This window comes from Cinclus cinclus, chromosome 22 (assembly GCF_963662255.1).
Source record: "Cinclus cinclus chromosome 22, bCinCin1.1, whole genome shotgun sequence".
NCBI classification, from domain to species: Eukaryota; Metazoa; Chordata; class Aves; order Passeriformes; family Cinclidae; genus Cinclus; species Cinclus cinclus.
In genome coordinates, this window is record NC_085067.1 from 633,777 (window position 1) to 652,557 (window position 18,781).

Genomic DNA, 18,781 nt, shown 5'->3' on the forward strand with positions numbered 1-18,781 from the left:
GACAGTGACAGAAGGACTGTGCTGGATATCAGGGTTGCTGTAAATTTCCCAGTATAAATAAGAATTACACCTCCACAGTGACATCAGTCTAAGTCAACCCTGAGCTGCCACAAAGAGCCCTGAGCACTTCCCAGCCTTGGTTTCTCAGGGCAGCCCATGGAATATGAAGCTGCAGTGGTTGGTAACTCTCCTCCTCCTGGCTTGCTCTGCCACAGCAGAGGGATCACAACAGGCAGGGGATGGACTACACACGTTTTCCTTTGGGAAGGGGGTCAGCAGGGACAGGGACAGGGACAGCTCGCTCACCCTGGGGCTGCCTGGGACACACTTCACTTGAACTTTTAAATACCAAACTGCCAAAGTCTGTGGAGTATGTAAATCCCCATTTTGGCAGCACTCAGTGGGGTGGGGGGATTTCATCAGAAACTTCTGGCATTAATCTATTTTTACACAGAGCAGCAAAATGCCTCACCCCTCTCTCCCACTGCGCTCACCTACGGCGAGTAAAAATAGTGCATGTGACAAAGCAATCGCCCGTTTCTAACTCGGGCTTCTCTCCCTAATAGTCTAATTTGGAAAGCAGTAACATTTAACCATTTACAACCAGCAGAAGGTCCATTTCAGAATATGAAAAGCCAGGAATTTGCACTCAAACATGAAGTGTGCTTCAAGTTGAAAACAAAAATATCATTAATCACCTGGGTGCTCTGCAGCCCCAGGCTCCAGGGAGCAATGAGCACAGCAGCTCCCATGGCACTCCACTGAGAATGAACATTGTTTTTCCCAACACACACAGAACTAACTCTTAGAGTATATTTCTTACAACTTTGTGGCTACAGGATTTTAAATCTGTGGTGGAGACTTTTTATACCATTTCACCTCACTTGCTTTTTAGGACTCCCAATATCCTGTGGCTCATAAGACAGTGGGTTTAGGAGTCACAAGTCTTCTAGCACATGACAGCAGAAAAATATATTTGACTTAAAACTGGGAGAGAAAATCTGAAGGAAATACTCGTATTATTAATGCTCAAATTAAAAAATCCTGTCATAAAATGGAACAGTGACAACTTTATGTAGTGCATCCAAAGTGCCAGGGAGGCAGAACTCCCACATGTCAATAATAAAGCAGAATATACATGCAATGCTCATTTCTATGGTAACTACTATTGTAGTGAGCAGACATGAGAAATTACTTCAACATGCAGAAAATAATGATGCAAACTTAACTGCTGGAGCAAGTACAGGCCAGTAATTTTGTTAGCAATCATAAAAATGACCTTACTGGAGGGCCACAGAGCCATATCCCTGCACTAGAGATGCCTGCACAAGCATTTCTTTGTATCTGTTAACTTTATATTGCATTTGCCCTTTTTATTGCCCAGTCAGCACAATGACTCCATCCTGCCTTTTTCCTTTGGTTTGGTGTCTTTTTTAAAACTAACTTGTACTCCAGTTGTGTTGAATGCTGTATCTCAGGTTTCAGCCTCTTGTTGGGCCTTCCTGAGCAGCTCAGGTCTGAGCTCAGGGGTGCAGGGACCCTCTGGGGTAGGGGTGCTGGAGGTTCTGCCCTTGGCTCTGGGCAGTGGGTGAATCCCACCTCTGACACTCCTGATCCTGGCAGTGCAGCAGCCCTCCAGGGCTTCCTGAATTACACTGTCAATTTTAATTTATGTCTCTTGCCAGTACTAACACTTAAATTGAACATCTTCATTCAACGTAGCTATCAAAAAACTGTCACTTCAGAAAGGGAGACTTTCACCTGGGCCATCAAGTCCAACAACACCCCCAATGCAGAAGCCAGGAATGTCCCTGGCTAGTGAAAAGCCCCCTGGACCCCAGAGCAGCTGTCACCACACACCAACCCCAGCCCTGGGCACCTCAACCACGGGTGCTCAGCTCAGCTCCGCTGCCAGGCACGCGCAGCTCTGAGACCAAACCTCTGAGCCCAGTGTTTGCAACCAAGAGCCCGTGGGAGCTGAATCAGGACGTGAACCCAGAGGCAGCCCTGCCTGGGGGCTGGTGGCAGAGGCAGCCCTGGCAGTACCTGTTTATGAGGACCCCTGAGTATGTGTGCCTTGGCGCCTTCACAAGCCGTCCTCATCGCCTCCAGCGACGGCGTGCCCAGCAGGTCTGTGATCAGATCCAGCTGCACAGGAGCACACAGCACAAGCTCAGCCACTGCACTGCAGCATCCCGGGCTAGCACAGAGCCACCTCCTGTCCCTGCTCCCTGCCAGCACAGCCCGGCCCCCGGCTGTCCCCTCCTGTCAGGAGTTGTGCAGGGCCACAGGGCCCCCCCCCGAGCCTCCTCTGCTCCAGGCTGAGCCCCTTTCCAGCTCCCTCAGGAGTTCTCCAGCCCCTTCCCGGCCCCGTTCCCTTCCCTGGACGCGCTGCAGCCCCTCGCTGTGTCCCCTGAGGTGCAGCGGGAGCAGGTGCAGCGGGCAGGAGAGGTGAGCACGGATACCTGCTGGATGGGACTCTGTGCCTGGAACAATATCCTTCTGCCAAGCAACTCTGCAAAGATGCAGCCAACAGACCAGATGTCGATGGCATTGCTGTAGTGCCGGCTGCCCATCAGGATCTCCGGAGCACGGTAATACTGAGTGACAACTTCCTGAGTCATGTGCCGGGATTCGTCTAACTCTTCCACCCTGGCCAATCCAAAATCACAAATCTAAATTGAGAAGGTAAATAAAAAAATTAAAATAACCAAAACACCTTCTGCGTTTCAAATAGGCAACCTCCTGGGAAGGAGGCAGGGAATCCCCAGCTGGCATTTAAACACGTCAGATAATCTGCTGTGACTGTGTAAGCCAGGGGAGAGGGGACGGGAGAAAATCATGTTGCTTTGTTCCACACCCATCTAAACTTCATACAATTTGATTTTTGAAACCACAGTACATTTTAAGTTGGCATTATAATATTTATAATCTGAAAGATGAAAAAGCTTTGCACTACAAAAAAAAAAAAAACACCCTCTGGGTACAGGGTATTTCAACTCAAACAAACTTTATTTGCTCATGACATGTCTCAAAATATTAAAGATTCAGCTCATTTGGGCTTGGAGAATTGATAAAAATATCTTGAACCAGAAGGGTTAAGAGACCAAACTTTGCCAGTTAGAATTCTTAACAAATCCCTGTAAGCACCACTGAATTTTTGTGTTTGGCACAGCTGTAAAACACACCTCAGTCCTCCAAAATTCCATATAGCCAAGGTTAATGGAAGTGTCATCTTTCCCTGAGGAGCACAGGGACACTGAGGCACCCCAAGAACTCCCTGCTCCTCCCAGGCACAGGAGATCCCACCCAAGTCAAACTCAGAATTCATTTTCTCTCTCTTGCTTTCAGAGATGTGGGGAGAGGCAGGGAGAAAAGGGGAAAGGCAAATGTTTGCTTCATTTCTCCTTTTTAAAAAATCAGTGGGATTTTTTTCCATTTACATGTACTTTCAGGGAAAGTGTTTCATTCATTCATTCATTCATTCATTCATTCATTGAATTCATTCGCTGAATGTTCTTTGTTTAAAAATGAACAATATACACACACAAACATCCTCAATAAATATAAGTAGCACCTTAAGGACACAGTTGCTGTTCACGAGTAGGTTCCCTGGTTTAATGTCTCGATGTAAAATGCCAGCAGAATGCAGATATTTCAGACCTAAAATATTAATGGAAATTAAAATAAACGTATTTTTTTTTCCCTTTTAAAAGTAGTTTAAGGCTGACAACACTTTCTTGGAAGGTCTGGCAACTCCTGATCAGTGAAGACTTTGCCTGTGCCTCGGATTTTCTAACTGAGAGGAACTCCCAGACACTAGTGGCACACTCAGTCACTTAATGACAGGGTAAAATTTTTGAGCATATAAAATAGGCAGAAAAAGGAATTTAGCAGTCTTCTTATAAAATCCCCCCTCCCCCAAAAAATCCAACAAACAACAAATTAAAAGCAAAACATCATCTCCCTGATTATGGCATGGATACTCTGCTAACCCCCTGGAATTTTCAGATACCTCTCATTGCTCTGTTTTTCAGTAACAATTTTTATTTTGAGTGCATATAATTATACATATTTACCCATCTGGTTCAGTCTAGGCATCCTTTCTGTTCCTTGATTCTAAAAGCATGAGTTTTCTTTCCCTGACAATGCTCTAATGCAGCAGTGGTGCCAAGGTCTTGTAGCTACAATAACTCATGCTTGCTATTTATTCAAATTCGAAATTAAAAAAAGTTCCCACAGGAATCTTATTCAAGATGAGAATGTCTCGAGAACAAACATTAAGAAAAAGGAAAAAATATTTCTACTACATAATTTTCATTAATTTTAGAAGAAGAAAAATTACCTCTTAAAATCTGGTAGAGAAAAACTTTGACGTGATCAGAGCTGAGTGGCTGAGGGGAGACGATGATCTTATGGAGGTCACTCTGCATCAACTCAGTGACAACATAGCTGCAGTTCAGGGTTAAGGAAAAGCAGAACAGGCACAGAATCTCTTGAAACATTCACTAACTCCTACTTGAGCTCCCACAGCCCAGAACTATTGAGTTAAAGAGAAGAAAGCTGCTTCAGAGGTCAAATTCTTACAGCAATGGAAATAAAAAACGGCCTGTGAAAGGAATTTAGTCCATGCCAGTTTGTATGAAGGTGGTTGTACAAAGTTACTGAAAGGCAAATTACAGCTGAGCCTGAGGGCAGGTGGCTCTCGGGGCTCTGTGTGTGTGCTCAGGGGTTCCTAAAACAGTGAAACAGGTGAAACACCTCCACCAGGGATGGAGAGCACCCCGACAGTGTCCTGGGCGTGGGACAACAGCAACACAGAGAAATCATCACAGTAAATACTGGGGGCACTACAGGCACTAATTAAAAACATTACTGCTTTAAAAGATGAGTTCAGCAGTCACATTTGAAACAGAAACTCTGTTATTATCACATTTGTGGCTGAAGGAGGTAGAACACATTTGCCCCATGTTAACTGATATTGAATGCTCATTTTCTTTCATCTCTACTCAGTCAATGCTCTGCTTTCATCTGTTGCTCTACAAACCCTCTTCAGGCCAAATCCCCATCAGCCAGAGGATTCATCTGCCAACAGAACAGCACACAAAAACTCATTTCGTAAATTAAATATCTTCAACTTTTTGAGGGAAAAAAAATTAAAATTGCATTCATAAAGAATTCATAAAGAAAAAAACCTAACCCTGCAGCACCATAATTTGTAGTCCTCTAATTTTTCTTTTCCTTTAGCAAAGACCCTTTTAAATATTTATACCAGACTCTTAAAATTTGCGGTTTACCTTATACCTGCAACAAATCTTTACGTTCAATTCAATGCAAAACATTTTTAAAAACCCAAAACCATTACTCTGCACTTTATTATGACAAGATTTTTGTTTTGCTACGCCACAAATCCTCCTAAATCTCAATCCCGAGCATAATGTCTCCCAGATGTCTCAACTAGTTGCCATGCCAACTAAAGCAGCTTAAATTAAACGAGGGCCTGAAATGGCACCTGCACCACTCCAGGTCTGGGGCGCATTAAATAAAGCCCTTGACAGGGCTCAGAGGTGCCATTAGCCCCGGCAGCAGCGATCTGATTATTGTCTCTGCGTAATTTAACCAGGCTCTGAGAGGAGCAGGAGCTTCTGCTGTGACAAACCAGCCTGTTCCTCCTGCCTGGGACCTGCCAGCACCCAGCTCTGCCGGGGACATTCAGCCAAAGAAGCAGCCCAAAGCCCAAAGCCCAAAGCCCAAAGCCCAAAGCCCAAAGCCCCAAGCCAGGGGGTCTCAGTGCCCCTCTCAGGGTACCTGCAGTTTGCTTTTGGAACTGCAGTGCCAGGCTCTGGCCGTGGGCTGGACACGCCACTACCCAGCGCTGCTACAGAGAGAAATTGCTCCTGACAGCAGTAATTAGTTAAGTAGCTGTATAAAATTAGATCTACAAATGTACCAATTTGCTTCAGAGTAATTATCAAAGCAAACGCGCGGCACAAAAGAACTCGGCTTGCTCTGCTGGCTGGGACCTGCTGAGTTGGTGAATTCTGCAAAGGGACAGACAAACCTTAGGAAGGGATGAAGTGCCCTTGGTGAGGTGGCACTCTCATCATGGCTTGGACTGTGCTTTATTTGGTCTCTGCATCCCTCAAACCCCAGTTCTGTGGCCCCAGGAGCAACCCTGGCAGTCCCTGCCCTGGTTTGGGTGCTGGCCAGAGGATCAGAAGGAAAAACCTCTCGCAGGGTGAGCAATGCTGCTGCTCCAGCAGGGCTGGCACTGACCCCTCTGCCTGCAGGACACATCTTACCCTGCTCCTCTGTGCCCCCCTCCACCCTACAGGCACGAGGGATCCCCCCATAACCCACCAGAAAACAGTTCTGTCACCTCTTTGGGAAATTCACTATGCATCTTTGCTTTTACTGCTACTCACATCTTTTCTAAACCCCACCCCTGGAAAGTGAGGACTTTTCGGCAGCTTCTGATACTCACTTCAAGGGGCAAAGTTTCCAAAAAGTCACTACAGAAACTTTGGATTGTTCTTAAAGAAGAACATCCGCGGACCTGCAGTTGCTGGATTTAGTATTACAATCAACTGTGGAAGATTTTGCAATTGGAAAAAAGAGCTATGAATCATTCACTTTTGCACTAGGTAAAAGTGATACTGGTGATAAAAACATCAATACCTGTAACATTCAAAATGGCCACAAAGATTTTCAACCAAAAATGTCATTATTAATTCAAATTATGTCTTAATCTCAGTGTTTGCCAGGAATTTTCATCCTAAAACAAAAACCTCACTAGATTAAAATTACTTAACTCATCACCTGTTTCCTAAGAAATCTTTTAGTTTATCATTAAAATTTTAAGGTGGTTTTATAATTAGTTCTCTTTTAAAAAAAATACACTCTGCAATTCCTGCTGGTACCTACGAAACACTGAATAATTGAAATGAACTGTACCAGCTCATTTGCAACACATCATTCATATCATTTTAGTCATTCTTTTATTACATTTCTTTCCCCAAAAAGGGCACTACAACTCTTTGGAAAGAACAAAGGAAATCACTCAGTACCAACTCCAGCCCTTTACACTTTTATCACTGTTCAATATGACCTACTGCAAAAATGGAACAACCCTATGATATCTTTAGGAACTCTACTAGTGGATCAACAAAAGAAGTTCTGACAGCTACATCCCCCAAATATGGAACATCTTTACCTGATCTTCTTCAAACAAATCAAATAAGTTCTCCTCACACTACAGTAAGCAGAAATACATGCAATTAAAAACGGGTATATATATATCAAAACATTTGCTAATTCATTCTTTTAAGGAATTTAAGGGTCCTAAGTGCAGTTATTGTAATGATTTCTAAAGAAAGGACAAAGAAGATTATACAGAGCAATAGTCTTCTATTGCCAATATTAGAGCCAAGAAATTAACAAAAATATTAAAAAAGACAGCCCTATAGAACACTACTCAGAATGACTTAAAGTCAGTTAGCCATGAAGGAAACTACCATTTAGGTTTTATATTCAAAACTTGGCAGTAGCTAAGCTCATAAAAATAAGCTTATCCCATTTAAATATTCTTGATTGTACAATTACACGGAAGGAGTAATCCTTAACCTAGATCTGATTTATAACTCATATGACTTGTTCTAAATGAGGGCATTGAACTAGTGCACATAACCAAAATCCAGTTTTTGAAAACTACTTATATGCTCTTCATGTGAAAGAAATATTAAAGCAGAATTTTAAAGCTTTACCTAAACTCATATGAAAAAGCCCCAGTACAGCACAACAGAATTTTCAACTAAATAATGTGTTCTTCCACCAGCAAATTGTGCTGTACTTTGGTTAAAATCACCACATTGATTACACCTACTTTCTTCACCAACCAATCCAAGGTATTATATAAATAGATCAAACCATATTTCAAAAGTTCAGGTTACCTAAAAATAATGACAATTTCCCACCCATTAATTGTAAAGTGGGTCGTACAAAAAAGCACCTGAGACCCACCAGCAACAAAACCCAACCTGCCCAAGTCTAATCCCAGGAGTGGCAAAGAACTTCTCTTCCCATGAGAGTCAGAGCCCTCCCAGCTCAGGGGTTCACTTTTCAGTATTTCAGAAAGCAGGAATTCCCTACTTCACAACTACAGTACAGCCCAAGCCAGGTCTGAAAAGGAAAAAAAAAACAACCAAACCCAAACATGACACTCATGTCAAGTTTTCCCCCCAAATTCACTGCTAGAAGGCAGGTCCCCAGGCAGCTCCACCTGTGCATCAGTGACACAGAACATGTGTGGGACACAGCTCTGGGCAATGTGAGCTGCACCAAGGAAAGCACAGCCCTGCCACTCACTGAAACCTCTCTGACAAGTCAGGCTTTCAGAGCTGTGAAGGCAGAATTCTCTGAAACCACCACAAAGTCTTTTAAAGTACTAGTAACTGAGAGGAGATTAATTCCTGGATATAGTTGTCAAAACAATATTCTGGGGGAATCCCCGTGAGCAGCAGCAGGGCCTGCAGGTCAGTCCCACACTCCCTGCACATCCTGCCTCACCTGGAATCAAAGGTTAGCTCAGTCCTGCACCACCCCACCTCCACCTCCACCTCACAGCTCTGGGTGCTGCAGGTTCACTTCTGGACATGAAACTGTCCACGTGCAGACTTGGGGCTTCTGTGGTTCCATTTCACAGATTACATCAAATACTGGCAGTTCCTAAGCTAATGAAAATCACACCTACCTCAATTCAGATGTTCTATTTTTATATTTAGGATACATTTCTTCAAAATAGTCAATGTGTGGAGGCTGGAGGATGTCGAGGGCAGAGAGTACCTAGGAGACACCACACAAGGTCAAGGCCTATTCCAGTCAAACAAAACCAAATCCCTTTTGAAAAGACAGACTGCACATTTCTCACATGGCTTCATTTTATTCTACCCCACAGACAGACCAATGTTCTCTCACCAGGTATGGAAATTTAATAACCCACCACGTCAGATATTCTGTACATTCAATGTCTCTCTCTTTTAACTCAAGAAATTTTTTCCAGCTGTTTGAGCAGTAGTTTGAAAGCACAAATTTATCTATCCAGTAAAAAGTGGTTTCTTTACAATATATATGAACATAAATCTTTGAAAGAAGTAATTCCAGCAAAGAAATGTAAAAGCAGAAGATATTACACTTTGTTCTGCCTTTAGTCTTTCAGAGTTTTGTGATTCACTGTTTCCACGTGGGAATTGCAAGCCCCAAAGTTGTTCCCATTCTGCACAAGCAGCTCAGTGGTAGAAAAAGCAAAAGGTAGAAAAGCTAAAAAAAGGCAAAAATGTAGAAAAACAGCAGCAGAGAATTCACATCCTCTCGCAGGAAAAGATACTCCTTGGTGTGGGCATTTGGATCCTATCCTAGGAATGTCCATGACATTTGGATGAGGCACCCAAACTTCAGATGCACTTCAAACTTCATGAGACAATCCAAATAGTGTTTGAATGTTTTAACTTAAGCTGACTGATTTTACCTAAAGCGGGCCTGGGAGAGGACCAGCAAAGGGACAGGACCATGGAGGGCAGAACAGCTCAAAGGAACAGTGTCCAACTGACACAGCTCTGTGCAGCCTGACATTCACCTGAAGCCTCAAATAAGACTGGGCAGAAGTGTCTGATTGTCTGCAAACACTCTGGAGGGAAATCATGAGTATCCTTAGATTATTGATAGTTTCATTTGTATAGTAACAGTAATATCAGAGTTTCCAGAAAATCTGATCACTGTAAAATCAGAGAGCTCTTAAAGCATGTTAGATACTCTAAAGAAACACACTTCTGGTATAGAGAGTTCCATTTTACATTTAGCTTTTCTCAAAGATTTCAAGATTACTTTGTATTTACTTACATTGTCATGCTTAAAAAAACACAACATCTTCAACTCCCGGAAGACCCTTTTACAAGAGACCAAATTTTGGAAGACGTTGGGCATCTTTTTGAGTGCAACTCTCTTTCCATCTCGTGGATCTGTTACTGACCTAGAGAATAAAAGATAAAGAACATCACATACTCTTGTTAGACAGATTTTCTAAGTCTAAAACAAGGTGAAGACATTTCTAGGGAAAAAAGCATTAATGTAATAATCCCATTCTGACAGAACACTGGCAAGTGCAAGACTATTTATTGATCTATCACCAAAACACTTCACATCTGGAGAAGCTACAGCCTGTAGTATCTAAGTTTCCACAGATGTAAAACAGGCAGGATACTGGTCTTTCTCCCACACAGCTTATGGAATGCAAGTATAGTAGCTCAGGAATTATAAGGTGCTTTGCACATGGCAAGTATTTTAATTTAAAATAATTGGATTCTGAAAATAGAATTTTATAATGAGAACCATAAAACTAGAGCAAGGAGATTATGGTGCTCAATTCCCAATCCCAGTTTTTAAGGTGAGTTTCTCAAACATCACTACAGAACAGAGTATATGCACATTTTCACTGGGATGACCAAAATAACTTCAATCTCAGTGCAGTGTTGAACCCACAGAAGAATCCACATCCAGCTATGCATCCTGGTAACCACATTTGTCCTTAAAAAGTTGCTGGCTTTTCTCTCTCATGTGACTCCTCAACAGCAGACATGCAAGGCAGCTTCTTATGCCTCAGGTCCATGTTTTAAACACCTAAATAAAAAATCAGACTGGGGTGTTCAGGTATCCACCTCATTCCCAATTACCACATCTGATTTCAAACCAATTCAACCAATCCAAAGTCAGTCCCAACACCTCAGCCTACCTGTCCACATCCCTGCACGTTTGTATTTTAAACAAGGGAGCACTTGTCAAAGCAAACTCCACAGATATTATTTGAATGGTCCGTACTGGGTGCTTTGAATGCATATTTTAAACAAACATCTGATTTTTACTGTAAAACATCTACTTACATAGTTCCTATCTAAGAAAATGAAATGTATAAACTGCTAACATTTTCCTTTTATTAGTTTAAAAATCATGCTAATAAAACTGTAACTTACACTCATGTATACTCTTCAGATAGTGCCATACCTCCACACAGAATTACCAGATGACCTCAAAAGGTGTCCTTTTAATTGAATTCTAGATTAAAATGGTCATTCCCAACTTCTAATAAAATATTAAACTAGAATAAGAGAATTCGGTTTTAGAATAGTAGCCCAAAACATTTCCAGGCAAAGTCTGAAACTTGATAAATTATTTTACAAGATCAGAAGTACTCTTCTCCCACTGCCCAAACTGAGGGAAATGTTAAAATATGGAACCAGAACATTTAAACTGGACATCACTGCAAAAAGGCATCAAAATCAGATTCTTTTATTACTTTGGACCCACTCATTTTCTGCAGCTGTTCTTCTACAAAACAGTGGCTGCATAAGACACAGAAATCAACAGTCAGCTTTCACCAAAAGCAGTTCAGATGGAAACTACACTCTGGGACCTGGATGTGGACCATCTACAACTGAGTAAGTTCACACCTGCCCTGCAGAGAGCCATGAAGCACTTTCCAGTTGCCTTAATTAAAGCTCTCATATCAATGTTAATTACATATGAACAGTAATACAATCTGCATAAATTTTTTTCCTATTGATATTGAACCTGAAATTTGTCTAACTCCCTTCCAAAATTCTTAAAAGGAAAACATTTTACAATAAACATTATCTTAGGAGACATTGCATGTACAGGAAAGAAGCTACTGAACACCTGAAAATCCTTTCAGCCACTACCCCTAAAATATATGAATGAATGCCCATCTTCCCCTGCTGACTGAAGGCAGAGTGAAAAGTTTTGAGCCCAGATTCCCTGATTCCCAGGATTCTCCTGCTGCTGAGCCTCACTTGAGGAACCTGCTGGCACTTTGTACCTCGCAGCACCATCAGTGCCCTGTGAATCCTCAGCCTCCTGCCATGGACAGAGCTGCTGTGCAGCCTTGCTGGGGACAGGGTAAATAAAGTGAGTGTCTTTAATTAAATAACAAAACCATGATTCATGTTGATAGCTACCACAGATCCACTGATGCTGATTTTTATAGCTGTGGGACCCCTTTTAATAACCAAAAAGAGCTGAACACGTGCAGAGCTGGTAAAGTCCACCTCTGCTGTGCCAGGCCTGGCGTGGTTGCTCTGCTCTTCCAAATGTTTCCATACAAAAACAATTGTATTTTTTCTCCTAGTCTCTCACAGAGGAAGGAGTTCAGTGGGGCTGCTGTGGCATTCAGATTTAAGGCAAGTTTCTTTTTTCTTTTAAATAACCCACTTTTACAAACAAGTGATGATCCCCTGCAGTATCCACCTGGAAAGCAATTCCTCTGCTCTTCCCCCCCAGCAGCAGCAATGCCAGCCTGCCCCTCACCTCCCTGCCTTGGGTTGGGAGCTCTGTGCCACTCACCAGCAATTCTACTTCATGGGGCAGCACAAAACTAACAATCCAAGTTCTGAAGATCAGAACTGTCATTCCAAAGAACAGAAACAAGAAAGGAAGAAAGGAAATAGCCTGCCTGAAAACCTGGTATTTACAGCATCCAAAAAAAGATGCTGAAAATGTTGCTTTGTGTTTGTGTACTGTACCTACTTTGATACTAGTAAAATAATTATTTATAGCAATATGCTATCAGGTCACATATCCCCAGGAGAAACTAGAAAAGCAGGAAAATCTCCTAGGAGCTAATTGAGAGAACAGCTAGAAAGGCAGCTTTACTTACTGCTGCTTTCAGAAGTACCCGTTTGAATTCCCTGCCCTGCTTTGTGAGGACATCCCAGCACGGGTGAAAGCTGCAGCAAAGGGGGCCCAGCAGGCAGGATCCATCCATCCATCCATCCATCCATCCATCCATCCATCCATCCATCCATCCCTCCATCATCCATCCATCCATCCATCCCTCCATCATCCATCATCCATCCATCCATCATCCATCCATCCCTCCAGCCCTCCATCCATCCATCCATCCCTCCATCCATCCATCCATCCCTCCATCCCTCCATCATCCATCCCTCCATCATCCATCCATCCATCCATCCATCCATCCATCCATCCATCCCTCCATCCCTCCATCATCCATCCCTCCATCATCCATCCATCCATCCATCCATCCCTCCATCCATCCCTCCATCATCCATCCATCCATCCATCCATCCCTCCATCCATCCCTCCATCATCCATCCATCTACCCACCCATCCCTCCCTCCATCACCCAGCACAGGCACCACTGCACTTTCAGCACACTACCGAAGCCTCAAAGGCTCCACTCACAAAGCACCGACTGCAGCTGGGGATAAAGAGATCACAGACCAAGATTCAAACCAAAAATAACGGAGCAAAAATTTATATATAGGTATGGGGCAAAAATAAGTTAATAAATCTTGTATCAGGCAGGCAGTTCAGCTCTAACCATGCCTTTAGGAGTGACACTGGAACAGCAGCCCCGAGCTGGGAGATCCAGCACTGAACAGAGGGGAATCATCCCAAGTGACACCCCTGCAGTGACAGAGGGGAGCTGGGCCAGCACACAGCTGGGGCTGAGGGCAAGGACGTTTTGGGCAGCAGATCACAATCCCAGCAGGTGAGGGACAGCAGGAGACCAGCCCTGGGGCAAGTGCAGGAACAGGACTGCATCCCCTGAAGTGCAGTGGATGCCCTGTCCTGCCATCAGAAACCCTTTAGTTCTGCTGATTATATATATGGATGTATGTCTTGCTATATTTAAGAGCTACTTAAAAAGCTTTTAAAATAGTCTGATGTAAAACACATAAAGAAAAGAGATACTTTACAAAACCTGCACCTTCTAGTTACTTTGCAGGCTAATCACACCAGAAATAATACATTTTTAAAAGTAATAGGACTACAGTAGAGATTAATGACACAATCCAGACCTGTAGTCAAAATGTTTTCAAAGACAATCCTTATCTCAAAGAATCCTTGCAGGCATTCAGCCATTTCAATTACGCATTATAAGCCTTTAGCAACTCTCTGCCACGTTGATGGCAAATTTTCAAGGTGGAGTCTACACCAACAGTGACTTTTTCTCTCCCTGAATCCAGGTCAAGGCATACACATTGTTCTGTAGTTTCAACTGGTAGAAAAACAAGTTTGTGACTGCTCTGTGCAATTATTACACAGGAGCAAGATAATGAAAGAATGTTCTTGGGGTGGTGTGGGAAACTGCTGGTAAAGTTTGTTCTATCAGGGAAACAAACCTTCCTTCACATTTATACAGAATATCTATAAATTTACATCAGGACTTACCAGAAGGGAGGGAATTTAATAGGATTACTCTGCAAGTTTTTCTCATTAGTCAGTGAACCTTTTTCCTCAGGTATTTGACTCTTAATCACACAGGCTTTTCCAGCAAGCCTTACCCTGAGATATGTAAGTGACCTGGTCCCACAAGCATTTCAGCTGCTCACCCAGGCATGTTTGATGTACCACTTTAAAACAAATAGCAGAGCTCACACTCAAGGGCATGTGATACCAATATGCCACTTCTTCAGTACACGGTATTGCAATCAATCACATTTTGGCGTATTTCAAAATATACCTGAGCATGGGATGATATTAAAAATCCCTCCGAAAAGCTCACAAACCCACAAGATTCCCAAGACTGAAGTGGAACGGCAGGGAGAGGCTGTGTACTTATCAAATCTCTTATCTGAGAAATGCTTGATTGGGTACATAAAATTTGCACACAGGTACAGGCCATGAGACCAGTTTCTGTTCTCTGTAAAGTCACTGCCAGGGCACTGAGCCCCACCAAAATGTGACAAAAACTCATCCACAACATTTAATGGACTGTTGGGTAGCAAAGGGGAAAGGTGAGGAAAATAAGCATTTAAGTGTGAAATCCTTAAGAAAATAAACCAATATATATATGTGGATTTAGCAACAGATATCTTACAGAAGAGAGAAAAAAGAAATGCACCCACACAGGCTGAACTGTAAAGCAAAGCAGCTGCTTTGGCAATTTACCATTATAAAGATGCAAACACCAGGGAGACAGGACAAAGGTGATGCTCCAGCTCTCCAGTGACCTTGCCTACTGCCAGCAGTATTTTCTCCCATCACAGAGAAAATTCTGTGAAAATTCTCTCCCCTCTGCAGTCCATGTCCAACACTGCTCCTGACCCAACGCACATAAAACATCTTTAAAGCTCTGTGACAATTCCTAATGGAAGGTAAAGTATTCCAATGCTAAATGGTTTTGTTGAACTTCAGTGGCCTGAAAGTGAGTTCTGCAGCCCAAAGCTGAGAGGGTGGTGTTCCTGAGCTGGGCAGGGCTGGCCCCGTGACACAGCCAGCAGCAGGGACAGAGGCAGGACAGACACACAGACACCTGTTCAGGAGCAATGGCAGCCTGGGCACACGTGAGAGAGGACCTCAGCCAGGCACAGGGCCTCTGCCAAGTGAGGGAGGACAGGGAGAGGTGGGGTGAATCTCTTTGTCAGGGCTCCTGGGTACCTCATTAACTGTTTCTCTAGAGGTGCCTCCCCCAGCAAAGAGCACAGAACCAGCAGAGCCTCCTCGCAGATAACCAGATCTTGATTTCAGGAGCCAAATTTTCTGCTTTCATAGGAGTCCTTTGTCCCTGTGTGTGCAGCCAGGGGCTGTGCTGTGTGTCACAGGCCACTCTGCACCCTTGTCCTGCTGGAGGGATCACCAGGAGCCAGGCTTGTTTTGGTCGGATTTCTCACAAGAGAGTTTTAGCACACACTCTCATGCAATTAGTGTGGCATTATAATGGGTTTTACCCTCTGGCTGTACACACATTGTCTGAGAGATGCAAAAGCTGATACAATCTCGTTTAAAGAAGATATTCGCATCATTCAGCTATAATTTTTAAAGGAAAAGCCACCCACAGATTCATTAGGAAAAGGAAGAAAATACTACAACAGAGCAGTACTCAGTCCTCTTCACTTTCCTGCCAGGACCAGAGCTCTCTGGAAGGCTGCTCTAAACTTACAGCAAGGGCCTGTCCCCACTAAGGAGCAACAGAAGTGGAAATCAGGAGCCCTGGCAGTCACAGCATCATGGACGCTGAAGGAGGAGCACTGGGAAGCACTGGGAAGAACTGGGAATCCCGGGATGCCCACAGGTGAGGAGCATCCTGCACCCACCCATGGGCCAGAGACGCAGCTCAGAGAGAAATCACATCATTTCTTGTGATCACCAGCCAGAGACACAGCTCAGAGGGAAACCACATCATTCCAGGTCATCCCACCTGTGAGCTACGTTAAATACCTGCTCACCCAGGGAACTCAGCAGGGCCCACGAGACAAACACTGACACGTGTGGCCACCTAGCCACATCAGCACTTTGGGGACTTCAAAAAAATCCCAAAACCTGCAGTAGCTGCACCACAGAAAACTGAAACACTGAGGCAGAGCTGTTAGCGACAGCAGAATTTTTAGCACACAGGCACGAAAAAATAAGGTTTCATTGTTAAAAGACATTATCAAAAAGAACAGCTGTTATTTTTCGAGCTATTTAAGCACTGGATGTGCTGTTAATGATTTTCAGGTCACTATTGCTCTGTAGCAGCCTCCAGCTGGCAATACTTCAAAGATCCTAAAATGAAATATTTACAGTGGGTAAAAAAAAAAATCTGTGAGAGATATGATATGAAAGCAAACTGGAAAAAAAACATAGCTAAGGAGATACTACTGAGCAAAACTTTGATTTGACTTGGACTTAACTTTGAGGCAGAGAAGCCAAGTCAGACAATTCCCTTTTTCACCCATCTTTGGGGATGAGCTGCAGGAGTTTGAATGTTCATTGACACAAATGAGCACCTGACAAGAAGCCATGGGCAGGCTGATATGGACTGACAAAAGTTGGGTGAAGGTGTTCACAGACAAAAGTAAAAGCTTCTTGTACTTCTGGACATGTGGGACCTATAAAAATATACTCTACCTGATAAATATTTTCTTAATATTTTGGTAAGTAAAGTAGGTTTTGTGTGCAGAAATCTGCACGTGAACAACAATTTGTGTTTGTCGGAAAGGCACTGAACAGAAAATAAGTTACTTAAGATCACACAAAAAGACAATTTCATTAACTGACTACCAATGTGCACTCTCAGCATTTCATTAAGTTTTCTCAACATTCTCCAAGGAATACTGTAAAGTAATCAAAAAAATACCCAAAGGCACTTCAAAAAACCTGTAAGTTACTCCAAATAGCCAAGTCTTTTCATACACATATCCTCAGGAACTGGTCTTTTTAGTGGTATGGGATCTGTTCAGGGAAAGAACTGACTGAATGCAAGCTAACAGATTTCATGCACAACTTCCACATGAGCCTGAAGAAAACAGCCAGATTCCATTTCCACTAACAGGTATTTTATGGGAAAGGGTTAAGCAACTTCAAAGGTGTGCTTCACTCCCTCCTGCTAAACGCAGACCTCTCCAGAGCTCCTTTTCCAACCATCCATGTCCTAAAAAAGCCTTTTAACGTTGGTTCTAATCACACCCTCCAGCATGTGTGCCATTATCACTTATTCTTTACAAATCAGAGCTAAAAGCAAAACTGATTACTGCAAGAAATCTGTCTCCTAGAACAAAAAGTGATTCAGAGTATCTTACTTAAAAGAAAGGAGTGAAAATTAAAGGGATACTGTTATGGTTAATATCTTTAAAAATGTTTAATTTGTCTTCCTTCATGGAAGCTTAAAATTGAATCTGCTTTCCAAATGAAATTTATTTCCCCATTTACACAAAATTTTCTGACTACGCTTCAGACCTTTTTATTCACTTCTCAACTGCCTGTATGAACCACAGCTACAATAAATTACCACACTACACATGACATTTATTCGGGTACATTTGTAATTCCATTTTTAATTTTTTTTTTCAGCCAATGGCATAGCTCTGTAAGGTCTGTGATGCTCACAAATAAATAACATGCTCAGTAAACACATAAAGCTCCATGTATTTTTACAGTTCTTTCCTCTTTGTTTTTAAAGCTTATACCACTATTACATGCACATTCCTGCCCCAATTCACTGACCTCTATTCCCATTCCCACCAGCCAACCAAGAAAAACCCAGATGAGAAACCTCCTTCTCCACATTCAACAAGCCTGCAGGCTTTGGCACAATTCCTGGAGTATTTCTGCACCTCCAGAGCAAAGTAGGTCAAAAAGGTCTCTGGTCACATCCCCAACTGATACCTCTCTTCCTGAGTAACCATCCCAGCACCTCTGCTCCAGCAGCAGCTTCCCCTGCACCTCCCATCCTGCCACATCTCCCTGGGCAAGGACAGAAGAAAAAACCAGAAAATGGTGACAGAACTCCTCTGTGCCTCCTCACTCAGGTGAAGCCACACAGCACTTCATCCCAGCCCATACCTCAACACCTCCAGGGGAAAGCTCTCCTATTTCAGCCATTCCTTTTTTCACCACAATCACATTTGGATGTTTCCTGACAGGGGAAAGAAAGAGTATTCAAACCAAAGTGTCCAACAAATATGTGGAACTCAGTCCTTCAAAGTAATTACAGCAGTGTACCCTGCTTCCACCAAGGGACATAGTTATATCTGTTGGTTAAGGATAAAGCCTCAGGACTTCAATGTATTTGTATACAAGTACACAAATAAATATGTATGTATCTAAGAGGTTGAGGGTACCTTTTAATTATATTAATTACTGCTGTTTATATACATCTCCTCAAATTCTGTAGTGATGATAAATCCATGAACATTCATCAAGGTTTTTAGCTGTAAGAGGCAAATCTTATTTACTGACCTTTGAAGTTTCAACTAACTCCACCATT

The 18,781-nt window shown here is 42.9% G+C and overlaps 1 protein-coding gene across 2 annotated transcripts in view; it reads right to left on the reverse strand.

Annotated features, from left to right (window-relative positions):
• NLK (nemo like kinase) overlaps positions 1-18,781 on the reverse strand; it is a 36,567-nt gene that overhangs the window by 4,636 nt on the left and 13,150 nt on the right. For both annotated transcript variants that reach the window (XM_062506988.1, XM_062506986.1), the window contains 6 exons: positions 9,895-10,024; positions 8,786-8,841; positions 4,346-4,452; positions 3,578-3,663; positions 2,466-2,675; positions 2,047-2,148 (listed from right to left, as the gene is read on the reverse strand). In XM_062506988.1, coding sequence (XP_062362972.1) covers positions 2,047-2,148; positions 2,466-2,675; positions 3,578-3,663; positions 4,346-4,452; positions 8,786-8,841; positions 9,895-10,024 — 691 coding nt within the window. The remainder of the gene's footprint in view (positions 1-2,046; positions 2,149-2,465; positions 2,676-3,577; positions 3,664-4,345; positions 4,453-8,785; positions 8,842-9,894; positions 10,025-18,781) is intronic.